A 20929-nucleotide genomic window follows, 5' to 3' on the forward strand; every position below is an offset into this window, starting at 1 on the left:
CGCCTCCAAAATGGCCACCGTAAGGATTTTCTTGGTATCCTCTAAAAAATTGAAGAGGAACGAAATCACTTGTTAGAAGTCGTGGGAAAAAGACCTAGCGGGTTAAAACATGAAGCTGAAGAGAAATATAAATTTGTCATTTTAATACCCATTAATTGAAAATTGAAACAGTGAAACACGAGACAGCTGTACAAAGATGTATAAATCATTTTTTCTGAGCGTAGACATCATTGAACGCCACAATAAAAAATTAGAGAAAATGTAGAGAGAGAACACACTGATGACAGATTTTTAGCTGAAATTTCCCAGACAAATCAAGCCTTTTTCGTGAACCGTTACATTCAATAGGCCGGATTTCCAGACATTAGTATGCCCCACAGGGAGGATGGAAACGAGCCAAACCTTTTTAAAAATCCTTTTCTGTGTACCAGGAGCACATTTCATTTGTTGTTTTGTTGTTGTTTTTGTTTGCGCGGTATTCCCCAGTGGTCCTGTTTTGATTTGTATTGTTTTCTGTCTTTTACGTCACTCGTAGAAGGAACCAAGAAAAATTCCGACGCCCCTGCCCTCCTTACTCAGCTATTCTCCCAAGGAAGGAAGAAATGAAAATTAGCAGCAAAGAGGGGTAGTTTCGATTCTTTAACTGTCTACCCACCCCACCCTGGAAAGAAAGGAAATGGCTATCTTTTCCAAGGGTAAAAGCGTCATGGGTAGCCTGAGCCAGGGCTCCGGTGAACGGGGGGGGGGGGGGGGTTGGAAATATTTCTGCCCTCTCCTCCTCCCCTTAGGAAGGCATGATACTCAGGTTACATGGGGACTTCACACTTTGCCATGAACTTTCTCAAACTCATTCATAATTCATGAGGAGAAAACCGTGAAGGAAGTTTTGAAAAGTGATCTTAATTATCATACAATTTGGTGAATTTTTGCTTTGAATTTCTCCTAGAATTATGAATGGTTTGAGAAGCTATAGCGAGTGTTTCATCCGATCACCAAATACCTCGAAGTTGGTTGAAAAACTGAGCTGCACCTCGTTTTTTCAAGCCCATTTCTCGGTGTTTAGAAATCGGATGAAACATTCTTCCTTGTGTTTGATAAATTACATACAGATGCAGATGCAATACTGGAACGACCTGTGCAGTAAGGCCCGGAGGCGATGCCAAGAGGATTTTGTTTTTGAACAATGCTGATTGTTTATTCTGACAACACAGGTGTCCAAATTATGCAGAGATATGCATAAATTACTGCTCATAAGGGAAAGAAGCGTCCGTCATATGTTTGGTAGCCATGTTCGTCCATTGTTATGGAAGTTGTGTAGGATTTCGTCGATTAGCCGAGATTTGGTGACGAAATAAAATACTGTGGAAGCACTAGGGTTAAAGAGCCTTCAAAATGACACAAACTGCGGATCCACAGCGCAAGGAGCAACTGAAGGAATTTCAACGAAATGCGCATCGTTTACTATCAGAAGATGATCGTAATTATTTACATTACACGCTCAAAGAATACCAGACGTACAAATCGGTGGAGAAACTGGTGACTTCACTGAAATCATGTTTGGATAACCCGAGAAAGCTGGATCTACTCGCCGACATTCGAAATCTTATTCCATCGGCACATTTGAGCAAGTTCGATAGTTTAGCTCCTTACAGCGAAATGGCTCATCCTTTCAAGCCACCAAACCAAGTTGCTACGAACCGCAAGACTCAGAGCTTACCTCAAAACTACAAGAACAGCGAACTTCGAACCCTTGCAAGGGGATCTTCACCGACTAATATCGGTTCTTTTAAAGTTTTAACGTTAACAAGACCTTCTCCGGTAGAATCTCTTGGTTTCAAAATAAAAGGCGGTCGAGAAAGCGATAGTCCCATTCTAATTTCTGAAGTGGATGACAGTTCTTCTGCAGCTAAACAAGGACTCAAACCGGGCGATCAGTTAATTGAGGTAAATGGAATAGATTTCGAGAAAATTACCAAAAGCTCGGCGGAGAATTTACTCGGGTCCTTGAACAAACTGAAAGTGGTTGCCAAGTCTGCAGTTGCTGGGCCCGATTTGGATGTGTCTAACTCCTGGTAGGTGGCGACTTTTTAATGAGAAATCAAAAACTTATGAGTGGATTGATTGTCACATCATACCCATTACACTAATACTTACGATCCTATGTAAGCTTATTTAGTTCTTCTAGATTTTGAAACAGTTGATTTTGGTGCATTTTGTGAAATAACGATATTGCGATCGTGTAAAAAGGAACTTAACGCGTGCCTGTATTTAGGTGCTTATCGGCTCGTGACTGAACCTTACGTATCCCGGCCAATACTTGATTGCAAATTAAAAATTCATGTGATAAAATTTTAAATTGTTTTCTTTTCCAAGCCAATGTAATGGAAATTTCTGTTTTGTGTTGTCTAAAACTTGATTTAAAGAGCCAATTCTGTTGCAAATTTGGCGCGATGTTTTTGCACACTTGCAGCACTTATTACGCGGGATGTCCTGAGGGGGCATACCGTGTCTTAAAACGGGTCGATTTCTTTTTTTTTTTCTTCGTCGTATACACAAATCGGTACATTAATTTATTCATTAAACTCTCCCCTCTCCTACTCGGGATGTATTGTTTTGATTGTCTTCAACAAAAGCAGGCCAATCAAAATCCATTCTTGTCGCTTATATCGTGAGGGAGGGGACCCACTCACCCCTACCTGTGTGACGTCAATGCATCATTTGATATATTTATTAAAGACGGATTAAGTCGCGCCATATTGTTTTAACATGTTCTGGACTCAAGTGTGCCGTTTTCAAAGGGAAATTTCACCATTTTGAAGCGGCAAATCGAAAGAATAACTTCTAAGAAGCACCCGACACGTAAAACGGTGGAAATTGGTGAGTTCTTAGTGAAGGAATCGTGCTTTGTTTGACAGTCTTAGACCACGACGCGAGACTGAAAAGAGGTCATTGAGAAGCTTACGTTATCGTAATGGAATTTGACAAATTTCCGCTGATAGTCTGAGTCGCGTAACACACGGAAAACAACGTAACGCGATCGTCGTGACTCAAACTATTCCATTAGCAAGGATAGTTTTATCAATCGGCGAAGCATACAGTTGGAATAAATGAATCAGCCCCAGCATCTCGCGTAATGCCAGTATAGCAGGCATCTTGTTAAAAATATTGACTCAGCATCGATCCAAACTTGTACTTTGCGGGTCATATATAAGGTTCGTCGGTCTTTTGTGGGTTTTTAAGTTAAGGCTAATTGATTGATGTTTAGATGCAACATTTTAAACTTGAGCCCGAGAAGCCGTTTTGAGGAATGGAGCCATTTTCTATAGCTTGTTGTTAATTGTGAGTTTTTATAAAGTTGAGTGAAGTTCATCCGACGCTGACCTCAGAATATTGATATGCTATCAAAATACCGAAAGGACTGATATCCTTCTGTTTAAATGAAGGTTTATATTTGTTGAAAGAAAAATGTGATCATGTTCAGTTATCAATCACTTACATGAATTCTTTCTATTACCTGTTACGCGGCATGTTGTTTGCTGGATTCTACACCTAATTGAATTGTCGATTTCACGCATGGGAAATGAACCACGCTTTTTACAGCTGAAGGGAAAATAATTTAATTTCCTCAGCGAAAAACCTGGGAGATATCTTGGCCTAAAGTATAAATTTACGTTGCAAATTCTACTGAGCGTAAACAGCTCTGCAGGAGTGATTATCTTCAACATTTGAACAAGAGATAAGTTTAAAGTAATGAGAGGGTAGCTTTCTGACTAATTGTCATTATTAAAGCACTTCACTTTTGATAGCTGGCAGATGACAGCTGTAACAGATGTAAACTCAGCTGTTATTATAAATTGTCATGGATATCACCTAATGTTAGAGGAAATTTTGGCTGCAACTGTTTTTGCAGTTTTGAAAGGGTGTTTTTATATTTGGGGACTCTAAAGGCTAGTTGCTATGTGATCCCTATCAATCGCTAATGATCGATGATGTTACAAAAACTCAGAAAAGATATAATGGAAACCAGGCTGTGCATGCCCGCAGTGTTTAGCAGAACGCTGTTAATACTACCACCTTCTGGTCGTGAAAATGTGGTTGTAATGAAGGGTTGGTTGGATTAACAAGGTTGTAAAACTAAGAAAATGACTGGAATTTCAATTCGTTCTGGGTGCAAAGTGGTCACAATAACGAGGTGGTTGTATTAACAAGGTGGTCTAAGATGGGGTTCTGTATTTGATCTCCATATTCATGTTTTAGTTTTCCACATTTCCCCTTTCCATCATTCTCGGCAAGGCATTACATCTTATCCCCTGCATGACTGTATGTTGGCTGGTGCACCCTTAATCATATACAGGGAAGCCTTAAGAAAGATTCATGTAGAAAGAAGTACTATCAAGGAGCAATACAATAGGATTGAGCTTGCACACGATCTAATTAAGAAATCGCTCTTAAACTCCTCTGGAAAGAACAGTGTTTTAACCAGCAGCTTGTGCTGGACTTAGTGTGCGTGTATTCATGGGCTTAGTATGCATGCAGTGAAAACTGTTCTTTTGTACTTTCACAGGGGTCACAGGAATGGAAAAATTGTCCAGAATGGAACTGCTGAAAGTGATAGTCTGCAGGTAGATAATATATATGATGAAATACTTTATAATCATGAGCTCATGTATGAGTAGATGTTCCACAAAATCTAGTCATACATGAGTTCATACATGACAGAATAAAATTATTGTTTTATTATATGGACAACTCCTGTGTCATAAGAAATGTTATAAATATTAACTTGCCAAACTAATTTTTTCTGTTATGTGGTGTGCTTTTTCTGCTATCAATTTTACATGAAGGGGAGCTGGCAGGGATGGTGCAGTAGTGAAAGCACTCGTCTATCACCAATGTGGCCCGGGTTCGATTCCCGGTCTCGGCACCATATGTGGGTTGAGTTTGTTGTCCCTTCTCTGAGGGTTTTTCTCCAGGTACTCCGGTTTTCCTCCCTCCACAAAAACCAACATTTCCAAATTCCAACTTGACCTGGAAATAGTGGAGAGAAGAGCCACTTCGTGGATTCCACTGAAATTCCCATTTATTTATTTTTATTTATTACATGAATTCTTTACTCTTAAAATATGAAATGACAGCTTGCTAGTTGTGAGCCAATGTGCCTGTGCTTGCTTGTATCCAGGAACTGGCAATTTGTATATGTAATCACATGAGGCCAAGTAGAATCAAGGATTAATTTTCACATGTATTTTCAAAGTTTTCCCAAATTGCCAGAGTTTTGGGAGGAAAAGCGAGACTCAGAAAAAAATACCCTCCGTCTCGACCAATCAGCATTCAGTAATTTTGCCCTCTATATTATAAAATTGATGAAGTCAAATGTATATTAACTAGAAAATATCCATACTTCACCCCTGGGTGGGGGGTCTCAAGGCCAAAATATTTTAAGAAAATTCTAAAGCTACATTACACATTCCAGATGTGTAGGGGGTGCCTGGATAGAAATCCCGTCCATGGTTGGGGCAGGATGCTTATTTTTCTGGAATTACACAATAAATCATTTGACATATTGCTAACATGTATATTCTCAAAAGGGCAGTGCATTATGATAATTTGGACTCATCTTTGCTTTTACCAGGCAAGCAGTGGTAGTGGAGGAAGTCTTGCTCTTCAGCACAATTCTCATTTATTGAACAGTGCTGATCAGAGAAAAGTAAACCTTCAAGTGGAGTCAACACCTAATGGCTTCATTGGATTTAACCTTCGTGGTGGAAGTGAATATGGTTTAGGATTATATGTGTCTGGGTAAGTACCAGTCAGTTCTCTGCTAACAACATTTTTATCAACTGTTTGTACATTACTGTATATTAGGGTGATAAAGTAGGTGTCACACAGCCAGTGAACATAATAACAATGATTTAATGGTGTTAACTATTTTAGTGTCGATCCCGGTTCACTGGCAGAGGAAGCAGGCTTTAAGGTTGGTGATCAAATCATGGAAGTCAATGGAAAGAACTTTGAAAATCTGAAACACAATGAAGCAGTTGAGTTCATCAAGTCACAAAAGCATATCATAGTGACTTTGAAGGTAACAAAAAAATTTTCATGTTACTCTTGATATTTTTCCGGGCATCTCTTGATCAATAGCTAGTTACTTGTAGTGGTCATTATCATTCATGTATTTAATTAGTAATTGAATTCAATGCGCTGTTTCAGCTGTAATATGGAAAATTGAGTTTGAATTGGGAAAGAAGATTTAATTATTTTTAGAAGCAAATTAAGTGTTAAAGTTTAATTTGAATTAAGCCACATTTGAACTCAATTGAATTTATTTTAATAATTTAAAATTTATTTATTTGAAATATATGTATATAAAATTTATATATATTGATATAATAATAGTATATAATTTATGAAAATAAAATTTATTTATTAAAATAGTTTAAATTATTTATATAAAATTATTTAAATTTGTTTAATTTGAATCAAAGTAAATGAATGTCAAGTTGTTCACATTTTGTATCCTATATTCTGAATATTTCAGGCTGTGGGAAAGCTTCCTGAGGCAAAACACTATCAGTCCCAAATAAGTTGGGTTTACCCTGATGGAACAGTTGTGATAGGTCTGTAGTTATGTGCAAATTGGTTTTAATTACTTTATTTCACTTACATGTACATAAATTAAACTTTCTAACTTCATTTAAACACATGACTGTTTGTTAATTTTGGTAAGCCTATGCACCTCTGTTGTGTCAATAATTAATGATTACAGTGCCGTACCTATGGCAGGTCGTCCATTTATTTGACATCCCAACAACTGTCACTTCTCATTTACTTTCACAATGCCCAATTTCCAGCATTGTTACACTTAGTTGTGTGCACTGTTCATTTAATGTTGTTCATGTACCTCACTAAATTATTTGTTTTCAAGTAGATCTTGATTGTATAAGGGTGCACTGCAAACACTGTAATTACAATGCTACTATCAATTAACAATGGAAGCAGTACAAATTAAGTAAAAATAAGAAAAGTCAGCTTTGGCTATTTAAGTGGCCAGTTAGTGGTAGCAAAAGTTAACATTTCAACTTCGGTTTGGAGCTTCAATCTTTACAAATTCAGCTGCGATGTGTTTTTTTCGTCTTTGTGACCACATTGGCAGAAGCTGCATTTTTGTAACTACAGTTGAACCTCTCCACAACGGCCACCTTGGGGACAGAAGAAAGTGGCTGTTATAGAGAGGTGGCTGTTATGGGGAGGTAGGGGTGTAATATGACACCTTTTTTTTCGGGAAGTACAACATGTTTATTGTGCCAAGTTCATGCTTACTGTAGCCTATGATGGCAATCCAATCTTAAACAATATATATAGATAAAATACACAATAAAACGTAAATAATTTTTTGAATCAAAATGTTAACAAGACGAAACGGGCAAGGTTCGTGACATTCGCTATATTATTGTAGACAATTTATGCTTACTGCAGCATATAAATGGAAAACAATCAAAATACGTATATCATTAAAATGGATATACAGAAACGTAATGTTCCGAAGACAAATGTCGATTACTGCATCAGTTTATAAAAAAAGGTTTTTACAAAAAAGTACTGTACTGGTCGTTGTCGAGAGGTTATTTTGGCAGTTGGGGACACACTTTAGTGGCCGTTGCCGTTGTAGAGAGGTGGCTGTTGTAGAGACGTTTAAACAAGAGCCAATGTATGGACTGTCTGCCTGGACAAAAAAATATGGCCGTTGTAGAGAGGTGGCCGTTGTGGAGAGGTGGCCGTTAGTGGAGGTTCGACTGTATTGTTAGCTGCAGGTTTACCACATTGTATTTTGTAATTTTCTAAAGCAACAATTTGTCACTCAATTGCCTTCTCCATACTCTTGTCCTTGTAGAAAATAAGGAGAACTATGCCAGATCACTCTCAGCATCAGGCTCCCCAGTGAACTCTCTAGAGCTCAGCCACTCTAGTACTCAGTTCCCTGAAGGTTTTAATTATGAGACTCCCACGCGCGACACACCAAGTCCCAGACCAGAGTTACGTGAGACTGGAGTCCAGACACCAGAGCCTTCACCTGAACCTCCTCCAGAAGTTAAAGATGAAGTTGTACTTGTGCAAGTAACTCAAGAAACATCAGCTGAGTTAGAAAGGACACAGAGTGCTAAGAGTTTGGCCACATCTTCCACCAGTAGTGGTGGCGAATTTGAAAAGCAGAACTCTATTCGGTCAGCATATTCTTTTGAGAGTGTGAATAGCTCCAGAGAGGAAATGGCAAAACGAGCTTCAGTCACAAGCATGAGTAAGGAGGAAGCAATTTTGAGTGGAAGCGATAGTGAACTCAACGATAAGCGCAAAGTCAAGAAATCCAAGTCTTTCCTGCAGAAACACGGTGACAAAATTAAGTCCAAGTTGAGCTTCAGGAAAAAGAGTAAACCCAAAATGGAAGAGAGAGGTGAGTCTTTTGTCTATCCCCTTAGATTAGAAGCCAGAAGTAATGTACATTGTACATAGACAATATTCAATTGAAGAACCTGCATAATTATGCAGCTTATTTTCTGTTATGTACAGGTTATTGTTACACTTATTGTTAATAAGTAAATATTTTTGCTATTTTGAAAAAAAAAAAGGTTGGAGAAATTCATTAGTTAAAACAAGAAAGTGACTTTTCCCTATATGAGAAAAACCCGCATCTGATATGTTACAATGTAGGTTCTCCAAGATGTGGCAGGTTACAGGTGCCTAAGCTAATACTTGGTCGAAGTACCCTGGAGTACCCTATGCTACTGGGCTCAAGTGCTTTAAGCAAAAGCCTTAAATTTGGTATATTTGAATAAGATGGGTGATGCGATTTGTTGCTTGCAATAAATCAATTTCAACAGCACCTATATCCTTAGGGTTTATTCTCATAAGATTATGCTCCAACTTTGTTTGTACTGTCTTATCTATTGAACCAGGCTTAAATAATGATTACTTTTTTAGTGACATGATCTGTGCCAGATACATGTGTCACAGGGTGTCAGTGTTGTGTTGTGTCACAGGAGGTTGACCTGTATAGGTTGTTGCATCATTTGTGTCAGTTGCTGCATCTGTTGTTGTTATTTCTTTTCCTTTCTCTTTTCCATTTCCTTTCTTTAATCATTCAGAGAAAAAGGTGGAGTAAAATGGTGAAAAAAGCCATTCTTTTTAATTATGTTTAAGAGTGTTTTCATTTAACACTAATAATAAATATTTCAATGAAATTTGTTTGCATCCTGCATTGTACTGGTATTTTTATTTTTTGCAATGTTAACTAATATTGAACTTAAATAACCAAAAGTTTGTTATACCTTGATGTTTAATTATTTTCTAGCAGTATCTTGCCTTAAATTCATATTAAACATAAAATCCATAAAACTACTTATAAAAGTCATTTATTTAATAATAATAAAATAAATAAAATATAAAATAAATGAATGTTAATTATGAATATCTGAAAACAAAACGCAGATTTTGTCCTGATTTACATAAACCTTTCCCGTGATTTACTTGCCTTAGAAATTATTTGTTTTGGCAAGATAATCAATGAAAATGAAAATTTAGATGTATTTCTGTCATAAGCAATCTATCAAGAATTAGCATCCAATCATGTACATCCATCTCCAAACTGTCATATTTGGCTTGAGTTTGTAAATCGTATACAATAAGGCTGCTCTAGAGCTCTGTAAATGTTACAGTGGAATCTCGATTCTTCAAACTTAAAGTTGTTTCTCTTGGATTTGCTTTGGTCAGATTTTTAGCGCCGATTTTTCGAACCAAATTCAGTTTTCCTAGGAGGTTCGAAAAATCGATATCCCACTGTATACATAACTTTAGAAGCTCTGCAGACCTACTCTATTTTAAGAAGTAGGTAAAATTAGTTAAAACCACAAAATAAAGTTAAAAAATAATAAAATAGTTATTAAAATAAAATTCTTATTAATAGTTATCTTATTTGCCAAAAATATTAATTTTTATTAAAAATGATGATCAGTTTAATTTTAAAAATAATGTTGTGATAAAAGTAAATCAGATCATTCGGTTTGTTAAATGATAGTTTGATGACACTAATTTGCTCATTTTATAAAATCATCTTGTAATATATTTTCAAAAAAATTTAAAAACTGAAAGTCCATGATTATATAACCTGATAAAGCTATTGTTTTTTTAACACTTTTTTGTTGTGTTTGTGTTTGCTTTTGTTTGCTGGTGTCTGTCGTTTAGTTTTTCATGAGATGCAACTACCTGTGCATGCAACCCCCATTTTTGAGAAAGGTTTTGGTACACAATTAATGCTACTAGGTGGGTCTACAAGACAGCAGATGTTACTATACATTGAGGAAAAAGCAAAGAAGATTCTGGTGGTGGATGAATACAATGCTGTTATCAGACATATTAAACAGGTAGGGTAAAATGGAAGTTTTTTTTTTTTACTATCATTGACAGAAATACAATATGCTGTTGAAAAATGACTTAAAGTGCTTTTTTCATGTGAATGAACAAAGAAGGAAAAAATGGAAAATTGAAAACAAAAATTGAATTGCAGAACCCATAAAAAACCGCATCTAAAAAATGACCAAAACGCCCAAAATGCCAAAGTCTTCCTCAGAATAACCAGGCCATTTTTGTCCGTCAATAATCATTTTACCTGTGGTAGTTGCTCAAAATTTAATATATATTTTTTGGTTTTTGCAGTACCAAGAAGATTCAGATGTAGAGTCTCTTGTAAATAAACTACTGGCAATCCTGGATAAGCCTGAGAAAGCTCTTTTGTTGAGAGATGTGAGGTAAGGATACCGGTACGAAAATGTTTGCCTTTCAATCAAACAGTGACCGTCAGTGTTTGATTGAAAGGTTAGCCAAAGTTTTTACCTTCTTCAAAGTGTTATCGCAAGAAGTTAATAAGGTGCCTAATTTTAACTTGAGGGAAGCATTTTTGCTCTCTTCTTAAAGGCGTCCAAAGAAGCTTGAGCTAACGTCTAACGAAAGTTAAGCCTTAACAATTCACTTTTCTTACAATTTCTAACCTCAGCTACAAGCACTTGGTTTGCCCTCTAGATCTTTCTTGTCGTACGTTTTGCGAAGGGGCTGCAGAAGCAAAGTATAAACTTCTTTTCCAATGCAACTTGTAATTCTGTTCTTCTTTTGTTTTTCCTCGGGAGCAGTCTGTTAAAGCTTAACAGAGTAGACCCTTCAAGAGCAAAACCTTTTTTTTTTAAACTTAAACTTACGATAGGTTCTGAAGAGCTGCATGCTGTCTGCAAACTTTTGTTGCGAAGAACAACGAGGGCCACCGCGTCATTTTGGCGCCAAAATAATGCGCGCATGTGCTGATCCCCTAGTTCTCTCTGGGCGTTGTGGTTGTATGCAAATTTATATTTTACAGATAAATTATAGTTTTTCCATCTTTAATGAACACTTAATTTGATTCATTTGAAGAAAAGAGGTGGCTAAACTATGGTCCAGTGGCATAGCAATTATTCCGATGACATTTTTGTCCCAATTTTCCCTTCATACCACCCGCAAACGCATGTAATTTTGAATACAGCTACTATGAATTCAGAGGGAGCTGAATAAAACGTGGACTACGTGAAAGCGAAACACGCGGTGGAACGAGTGATATAACGTATAAAAAATTTCCCGTTAATGTGGGTAACCATATCACTTTTTTCCATTTAATGCATTTACTGCAGTTTGAGGTTACACATTTATGGGGTTTCAGTTTAAAGGCTTGCTTGACCCTGCCGTCCATTTCGAGATTCGAGATAAAATTCCAGCGCAATTTCTCTTTCCTTTCCTTTATTTTGTTGCATAGGACGTTAGTATTGCCGTATGATCTCGGAAGATTTGATGCCATGGTGTCTGCTCATGAGAAAGAAGCCCTAGAATACCTTAATGCCTGTGTACCTGGTATGTTTTATTAGAACGTCTTCTTTGAGATGATTCAGTTCAACTAAAGGCGCTAAAAGGACCAGCCCAGTTAATAACGAAACAGTTGTTCAAAATTAAACTTCGAACATGTTTGAAACGGCTAAGCTGAGATCTCCTCTATTTGATAAAAATGTTGGGACAGAAATTTGAAACACGGGGCAGACGAAGGGTCATGTTGCAGCGACAAAAATCGCGTACGCATGTTGTACACACTGCGGGGGGGACATATAAGCAGGGCATGTGTGTAAAGGAAAATATTGCGGGGAACTGTCCCAGGAATGTGTTGTAATGACAAGTGACACATGCATGTACGCAGTTCAAATCGTTGAACCTCAAGGGACATGTCACGGGAACAAACCTTCACATAAACTGAACGTGACGTTCTCGTTGCGACCTGACCCCTCGTGTCTGCACATCTTAAAGCATTATGAAATACTGAATAAATAATAATTATTATTTTTAAATGTTGAATAAATTAATTTTGAATTACCGTTGTCTCTTTTACAAAGCGAGGTTTACTGCTCAGTGGTCTTTCCGTTATGTTATAAACTGAGTTTCAGTTCGTGCAGATAACCGGGATAGATTTAAATCACGGACCTCCTTTTTTCAAGAAGTAATTTTTGTGCCACTTTTTCCCTTTTTAAAGGTTCACCCACTATAATACCTACTGTGGATGAGAAACCCAAACGACAGCTTGTTGCTGCTATTCAAGGTACGTTTAATGATCTTTCATTTTATTCTTGTACTCAGGCCTCACATTTCCAAACGTGTGGGATCTGGGTACGAGATCACTTGCACCTGTATTATGTATTGAACGAGTGCGGTTTTCAGGCGTTATCTGCATGTAATTCATTCGTAAATTGATAAAAAAAAAAACTAGCATAAAACAAAACAAAAGTGTTTTATTTTTCCTCATTTTTCAACCACACAATGTGGATATTGTTTTATAACATCCACTTTCGTTTGTATTGGTAGAGTTAGTGAAACCCTGTGGTTTATTGGCTGATTATCACTGATAATGATGAACAAATGTAAATCACTTAAGAACAAAATTCGTGAAGGAGCGTGTACATCGCGGTTTTCAAATCTCAAAGAATTTATCCAACATTTTGCAAGTTCGTTGTTTGCATTCCTTCTCAATTCCTCGCCATCTTAGCCATACTCGTGAGTTTTGGGCGTATTTATCACCTATTCAGTTTTATTTTTCATTCCTTTGCCTTGAGCTAGTATTAGTTTATTAGCTATTATTAGTTTGAAGTTTTACTCGAGTTGAAGAAGCGCTTAAATTAAATTGCTAAGGGTAACATGACCCTTTTTGACAGATAGACGGATAATGTTTTTACTTTGTATTTTCACAGACAGTAGAGGTAGCTTTCAGTTGCGCTCGAAAGAAGAAGTGGAGAAAATCAAGCAGGAAAGAGAAGAGTTGGAAAAGAAACGAGCGCAAACAGCCTGGTTAGGAGGCAGCATTTTAGATCGTGGCACAAGAAGCGTTGCGCACAACCCGAATGCTATCATCACATTACCACCAAACTACACAATGGATGCGATTCCTGTTAGAGATACAAGTCAGTCTGCGCCGGGAAATAGCACGCCAGCATCATTTGACGTTCCCGTCATTCAGGTGAACAGTGGTGAAGAATCTAGAGCGCCAAGACACGATGAAAATGATAACGAAAAACCAGTGAAAGTGAACTCGCTCCTCGTTCCAGACCGAGTGTCGGTGGAGTATAAAGACGATGATGACGAGCAAAACCGAGTGACGCCGAAATCTCCCACCGGCGGTTTATCCATTGGTGTACCAACCATCGCTGTTTCTAACGAGTCTTCTTCGTCCGTTACGATTCTTCTTTCCAAAAAGAGAACAAGTTTAGGTTGGTGGTTGTTTTTTTTCATATATTTCGCTCTCAGTGAAAAAAAGAAAAAAATCACTCCATTTTTAAGTGCCAATGTATTTCCGCTTGTCAATGTATCTCACGGAAGTACATTAGAAATGTTGGCTTTTGAGGAGAGGGGAAAACCGGAGTACCCGCAGAAAAACCTCTCGGAATAAAGCCGAGAACCAACAATAAACTCAACCCACATACGACGCCGAGTCCGGGAATCGAACCCGGGCCACATTGGTGGGAGGCGACTGCTCTCACCACTGCGCCATCCCTACTCTCCGCTACACTGAAAAATACCTGAAGGTTGCACGTTGCGACCTTACAAATGATTATTCTCTGGAAATCAGAAATCTGGCCTAATTTTAATACTTTGAAGCCATAGGCTGATGCGTTTCTATGAGTTAAGTATAGTAATTAACAGAGTTTATTGCCCCCGCAGGGTTTTGGCCCAGAGGCCAAAACCTGAGGAGGCACCCAAGGATTCCCCGCGTGTATACATATAAGGAATTTCACAATGTAAGAAAGTAAGTACTGTAAGTAAATTTGTTAGTATGCGAAAAAAATCTCGATTTGATCAAACTAGGCGCGCACGGTGGTCTCGGGTAATATTTCAGCAAGCGCGCAAGGTGCTGTCGGGTAGCTGTCATTCTGGACCACGAGGTCTTCGAGCAGCGTTTGACGGTCTTGCAAGCAAGAGTTTGCGTTTCGTCGTCCTCTAGCAGCATTTCGAGTTCTTTCTAGCAGTGTTTCAAGGTCTTGCAACCACGAGTTGGCATTTTGCCATCATTTAGCAGCATTTCAACCACGAGTTCGCGTTTTGCCATCTTCTAGCAGAGTGGCAAGGTCTTGCAAACACGTAGCCTGCAGTGCAGGCGTTTTTCATCGGCGAGCACTGAATAATAAATTTAGTTCGCGTATTTGAAGGAGGCTAAGGGGGAGCGGGGGGGGGGGGGCAGGAAATGAGAGCGTCCTCTCCCTTAGGGTCACTTTTGACTCGCTCCAGCCCTCTCGCGCTTCCTCGCCCAAGATGACAGCAACAAAGGCTTATTCAGCGCTCCCGCTCCAAAAATACGCCTGCATTGCAGGCTAGCAAACACGATGTCACGTTACGCCATCTTCTGCATCTTTAGCAGCCTTTCAAACCACGAGTTCTCATAATTATACATACAATACGTTGCTGTTTCACAAAACAAAACTGTATGACGTAATAGATTTCAATGTCAAATTTAAGGCTGGTTTCAATGTGATCGCAGACGATCGCAAAAAAGGCTGTTTCCATATACTCGCAACGATCGCAGAGCCGACCGCAGGCATACGTTTTGGTCAGCGAAAACGTCAAATATACACGCGCGTGTAGGTTGAAAAGCAAACAACATCGCGAACGTGGAAGAGCGGAAATTTTGCTGCAAGTAAATTTACTTCTTCTGTTTCTCATGATTAAGCGAGTCGTCGCCAGCTCCAAAACCGTCGAAAACATCGGTTTTGGATTCGTTAACGACCGTATGCAGTTCTTATGTTGGAGAAATTTGGCCTCCTCTTCCTCGGCCGATAAATGAATCTTCTGCCCGATTTTGTCCCAATAGCTGGCCTTTTTGTTCTTGTCGTTAAAATCTCTGCGGCTGCGATAATAAACACATTCATAACGTAGACCGTTCCTACAATCGAACACGCGAGCTTTGAAGCGTGGGAGAGAACTCGAAATATTATGGGATGCGTTTCGATCGCGGATCGCAAAACTTTGGTCAGGGGCACCCAACAGATCGTTTCGGTAAATTATCTGTTCGGAAGGCTTTTAATCCCCTACAATTTTCTAAAGGGAATTTTCACCACGAACTTTCGTGATATGGGAAATTTAAGGCCTAGTGTTTTCGGACTGATAAAAATGTTGTTTCGGGTACCGAAAAAAGGTCAGCTAAGATTTTCGGAAAGGAAATAAGACCTAAGGTTTTCGGGAAATGGACAAAAATGCCCTACTAATTTCGAAAAGACTCAAGTTCCCCTAGAATGACCGCTGCCTAAAATGAACCTATGGAGCTTTAAAGTCACTCCAGTTGGGTGCCCCTGTTTGGTTTCCATATGATCGTACAATCGCAATTGATAGCAGATGATCGCAGACGATCGCAGGATCGCAGGGTATCCGGTCGTTTCGTTCCATGGTCGTTTCGTTCCAAGGCACTTCGTTCCATAAAAAAGTCGTTTCGTTCCACGGAATAATCACGTCGTTCCATAAAAAAGTCGTTTCGTTCCACGCATTAGTCAATTCGTTCCAGCAAAAATAGTCTTAAACAAATTACATACAGCTTACCTCAAGTCGCGCAACGGCAGCAGATCGAGAAATTTGTCTGAAACATATCCGTCTCCCTAATCTTCTTGCGCGCGCAATCAGTTGATAGAGAACACGTATGATAAACGCAATGGACTGAACATTACCGGCCACGCGCGCACAAAATAAAAGTTGGTTAGGTACGCAACTTGACGGTCACAAACAATCTTTAATAGACAAACGTAAGATCTTTAATACGTTTGACAAAAGAAGAAATAGAACATTCTGCTTTTATAAACGTCGTTAAACTTTATTTCAACCACACACAATGCCATTTATTTTACTCAACAACGGTCAGGCGCGCTATCCTTATAACTGCACGAGACTAGGTACCAATATATCCTCCGAGGCTCCGCTTCCATGCCAAACATCTTTTAATTTCTATGAAACTTCTACATTTAATTCTTTAAGTCAAGTTAAGTTAACTTCTTAATTTCCGATACTCACTTTAACACTTGTAAAACTATTAGTGTTTTGTGGAACGAATTGACTATTGCGTGGAACGGAACGACTTTTTTTATGGAACGAAACAACTTCGAATTGGAACGAAACGACTTGGAACGAAACGACCATGGAACGAAACGACCGTAATTCGATCGCAGAAGTATGTTTCCATATGATCGCAGACGATCGAAGACCTTATTGCGATCTGCGATCTGCGATCCGCGATCATATCTAAACCAACCTTTACAGAGAAATATGCTAACCAGTTACATGGATGTTAACTTCAATAAATATTCAAACGTTTCTTTTTTAACATTCGTATGCACAGTATTTATATCCAGTAAAAACCATATACAGGTGTTAAACAGATCTTCAAAAGCGGGGGCAGCTCTAGTGAAAACTATTACTAGTTAATCATTAATTTTCTTAACGATGATGGGAGATTCTGACTGATCTATGTGTTCATTTCGATAATTCTCTCCCAAGGCGTTAGATCCCGTGCAACTCTATAGTTTCGTTATTGCCTTGGGGAGATTTGTAAGAGTAGGTGGTATTCATTCTCATCGCTTTATCTTTTTACGATTCACAGGTATAAGTATTTCAGGGGGAAAAGGCTCCAAAACCCAGCCGGAGGTCAGAGTGGAAAAAATCTTCCCAGGAGGCGCCGCGGATGATGACGGGAGGCTCAAGGTAAGAGAGTGTTGGTGGATGCAGCAGTTCGCCTAGAATCCTGTTCCTATGACACTTTGCCGTCATTTTCACAGTATTCATTCGCCAACTTATTGTGGTGCGTTTTATTTGTTGCCAACTTAATCAAAACGGTTCAACTGTGTTTGGTTATAGATAGATGAAAAACCGTTACAATTGTGATAGCCTGTGAACAGCCTCCCAAGTGGGGGATGGCGAAGGGAAAAATCGCAATTGGCTCGCCGATTTTTCTCTTCGCCCTAGGCTGTTCACATGCTTAAATGTGAAAGCAACTTAAGCAACCTTTAAACGGGATTCGAATGCATGCCTTCTCCTGATCGAGTTGTGAGAGGGGAGTGTAATTTATTCGCAATTAATTTGCCTGCATAATATACTCATTTTTGCTCGCGCGTAGGATCAGAGAGCGGCTGCTCGCAGTTTAGCCATGCAGTATGTTGACATTTTTTCGTCATTTTTTGTTTATTTCAGAGCGGTGATGAGATTCTCTCCGTGGACGGCGACAGTCTTCAAGACGTGACGCACGCAGAAGCTGTAGACATCATCAGAAGATCTTACAACAACAAATCAAAAGATGTCATGGAAATTGTGGTGATACCCAAACAATAACAGGCCTCGTGTCGTAAATTAATTTTCCAATAGTATCAACCTAGCTCTAGGTCAAGTTATGCGTATAAACATACGATCTTATAGAATCCGTTGTCGCTCAATTCAAATTTAATCGACCACACCGCATATACGCAGTCAGTCACGGTTTAGTTTCCTTGAGAAAGAAAATGCGTAAAAAAAAATGCACCTTTATACTTTAAATGTTTTCAGCCCAAAAAGCCTGTTCTTTTTTTCGCCATGCTAAAGGACTCGTGATAAACTTTGGTTAAATCACATCTGAGGTTGTACCTACACGTACCGTGTTGATTCATTCCGATGTTTTAGTCGTCCGTTTCTAAGGGTATGGCTTGAAGCTCCCGAGGGGGCTCTAGATGGTAGCTTGCATACGAGTCTTAGCCCCTTTTCCTTGGCTTCGTTTGTTCGGCCAAAATAAACCCATACACAATAGGGACTATTAAAAATCGTACAGCTGCGCGCTGGTCGCAGAAAAAGCTAGGAATTATGCAGCGTTTTTAGGAATTAGGATGTACTATTCGCGTACGTGCAGTTCGTTTGCAGTTAGGTCATTTCACCTTTACATGCACAGCCATACGAAGGTTGATCAAAAGAGAAACCAGGTTTGCATTCATGCTCCAATATTGCAACAGAAACAGTAGACTGACGCCAGATTTAGGTTTGGCATGTAAGGTGGTATTTATCTTTCTGGAAATAATTTTGAAAACATCGTAGCGAGAAGTGAGGATGAATGCCAGCTTGTGGCATACATATAATTTGTACAGACAAATACTTTAATCCACGAAATAGCTACAAGGATATATCATATTAGTGCCTTTTAGTTTTATTACACGGCATGGTATTATAAGAGTGTGAAACGAAATGTTGCAAAAAATGTGTACAAATATGAAATCTTATAATTCATCAGATATTTTCGCTTGCCCGCAATTGGTCAGAATACGTCAAGTGGTTCGAAAGTCGATGATAGAGTGGTTTTCAGTTGAGTGTCGTAAAACTAAAAACAAAGTAATTAGTCTGACCAATCACAGCAGACGTAAACGGCACAATGAACCAATCAGAATTCGAAGCAAATTCATTTAACCGGCGCCAAGCGCGGGAAAAGGCGCGCGACCAAGTCACGATTGGTTTGATTGGTTTCTCATTGGTTGAGAAAGGGATGCGAAATTTGCTAACCAATCACAGAGCTTTGTAAGGCCAAACCGAGGCAAACGCGAAATTAGTTTTGACATAAATGAAAACCGCTGTATTCTCTAATGATCTCCCAAGTTTCAAACTAGAACCACTACAATGCGATTTAAGACATATGAAAACTTCTTGCTGTTAAAAGCGACAGGACATCAACATTTTTGTCGAAAAGCATCGTACGCACATCCTCAGTCTACATTCAACGCGTACTTTCAGCGAAAATATTTGAAGGATAATATACAGAATTTATAACCGCTACTTGACTAATATCCCTTGGACATTATCTGTTCTAAGAAGCGAACAAGTAATGTTCAGAAACAGCCTCGTCCCCGTCGGCCTTTGCGCCCTATCGAATGTGACGTCACCCTTCTCGCTAGAAAAGCGCTGGTCGATAAGGTCTGGGACCAAGGCTGTTACCCTGCCTATTTTTAAAGCCAAATACAATAATTGTTTATTTTTCACTCGCCATAATCCCCTCAAAGTATAACTCTGCTGGACGCTACATTTGTGGAACGAAGAAACGTCGTTTAATAATCAATTTATTCACCAGAAAGATGTGTAATACGGCCGGGAACTTTGCGCCTAAAGACTCGTGCTCGTAAAGTTACCGTCTGTATTACACTACTTTCCTCTGAATAAAATCTTTGTATTCCTCTTTTGTTTATATATTATTGCCGGTGTTTATTTTCCATACGTTATTATTAATAATCGTTAACAAGCGTACGTTTGTTGGTTTTATTTTTCATGCACTAGTAGTATACCACACCCATTACGTCTTGTTTTAGGTCGAGTCGTTCGTGAGTTTATAGGGACTTTTTTATTTGAGTCCGAGTATGACTTTGACTTTCAAATTTCAAACAAGTGATGTCCCCAGAAGCTCCGGCTCTTTCCTGTTGCTTACCAACAGATAACCAAAATGCAAAATAGATATGAAAAATCATACTCGTACTCAATCTCGTACTCGCCCTCAAATGTAAGGTCCCTTATAATTATATCCAACAAGGCACTCAAAGGGAATTGTTGGGAACTCTTGTCAAAGCATTACATAGCCAATCCCTGAATTGTGAGGAAAATTATTTTTCTAACCAAGGCAAACTTTTCTGTCTAAAGAAGTACAATTGTCCGGGCTCCATTTATAAGGGAGACTTCACTTGTCTACTCGATTTGTGTAAACTGGTCGCCTTATTGTAGTGATACCCATCAAAGCATGTGTTTACTCATGTCCAAGAGCCCAGGGGTTGTCTATGTAATTTTTTTGCGAGTCCCGAACAGTTCTCCACACTATGAGTCGCGATGTTAACCTTAAAAATTGCAAGAAAAACTCTGACGCCGAAAGTAACGGAGGTTATTACTAGATAGCCAAACTAATAAACCAGTGACAGCGTAGATTTTTAAGAAAGAAGTTTTTAATTGAATATTTAAGGCTGAGTCTCTCAACACGGGGTATCAATGGTGGAGAGATTTGTTTCAAATCCTTTGTGTTGGTTCAAAAGCACAAATCTCTTGGTTTGATACAATTGTTGACCGTAGCCCCCCATAGCGAGATCATAAAGAAACGAGATCATAAAAATAGGAACAATACAATTAGCTTTGCCATCTTGTATGAGGGACTTAAAATCGTAGCAACTCAATATTTTTGTAAAATGAAGCAAATAGAATTTTTCGGCAACATGATGTACATTTTTACAGGTATCCATAATTTGCAATAAAATCCATATTTTACTGTAGTTGAGGACATCAATCTGATAATCAAGAAACAAGCATTGCCAGAAATGTTCACACGCGCGTTTCTCATAACCCTATTTTGTGTGTTTAATCT

General features: G+C 38.7%; 1 protein-coding gene and 1 long non-coding RNA gene across 2 annotated transcripts in view; one reads left to right on the top strand and one right to left on the bottom strand.

Annotated features, from left to right (window-relative positions):
• Nucleotides 1-11769, bottom strand: part of LOC146464670 (uncharacterized) — an 18242-nt gene extending 6473 nt beyond the window's left edge. Inside the window, exon 1 of the long non-coding RNA XR_014868445.1 lies at nucleotides 11040-11769. This is a non-coding gene — a long non-coding RNA (uncharacterized LOC146464670). The remainder of the gene's footprint in view (nucleotides 1-11039) is intronic.
• On the top strand, nucleotides 1234-20837 carry LOC146464671 (PDZ domain-containing protein 7-like). The gene is made up of 13 exons (XM_085129430.1): nucleotides 1234-2072; nucleotides 4565-4622; nucleotides 5633-5799; nucleotides 5935-6082; nucleotides 6539-6617; nucleotides 7892-8449; nucleotides 10315-10415; nucleotides 10708-10799; nucleotides 11828-11922; nucleotides 12590-12655; nucleotides 13302-13817; nucleotides 17186-17286; nucleotides 17773-20837. The coding sequence occupies exons 1-13, from the start codon at nucleotides 1393-1395 to the stop codon at nucleotides 17908-17910; spliced, it is 2799 nt and encodes a 932-aa protein (XP_084985556.1). The 5' UTR covers nucleotides 1234-1392; the 3' UTR covers nucleotides 17911-20837.
• Nucleotides 20838-20929: the final 92 nt, after the last annotated feature.

Source organism: Pavona decussata, unplaced genomic scaffold (assembly GCF_977016875.1).
Source record: "Pavona decussata unplaced genomic scaffold, jaPavDecu1.1 SCAFFOLD_161, whole genome shotgun sequence".
NCBI classification, from domain to species: domain Eukaryota; kingdom Metazoa; phylum Cnidaria; class Anthozoa; order Scleractinia; family Agariciidae; genus Pavona; species Pavona decussata.

Bases quoted from the DNA above. Each gene is read 5' to 3' on its own strand.
- LOC146464671 (XM_085129430.1), top strand. From the start codon at position 1,393: ATGACACAAACTGCGGATCCACAGCGCAAGGAGCAACTGAAGGAATTT. The intron at 8,450-10,314 runs GTGAGTCTTTTG...TAATGCTACTAG, and splicing joins ACCCAAAATGGAAGAGAGAG to GTGGGTCTACAAGACAGCAG. The intron at 10,800-11,827 runs GTAAGGATACCG...TTTGTTGCATAG, and splicing joins CTTTTGTTGAGAGATGTGAG to GACGTTAGTATTGCCGTATG.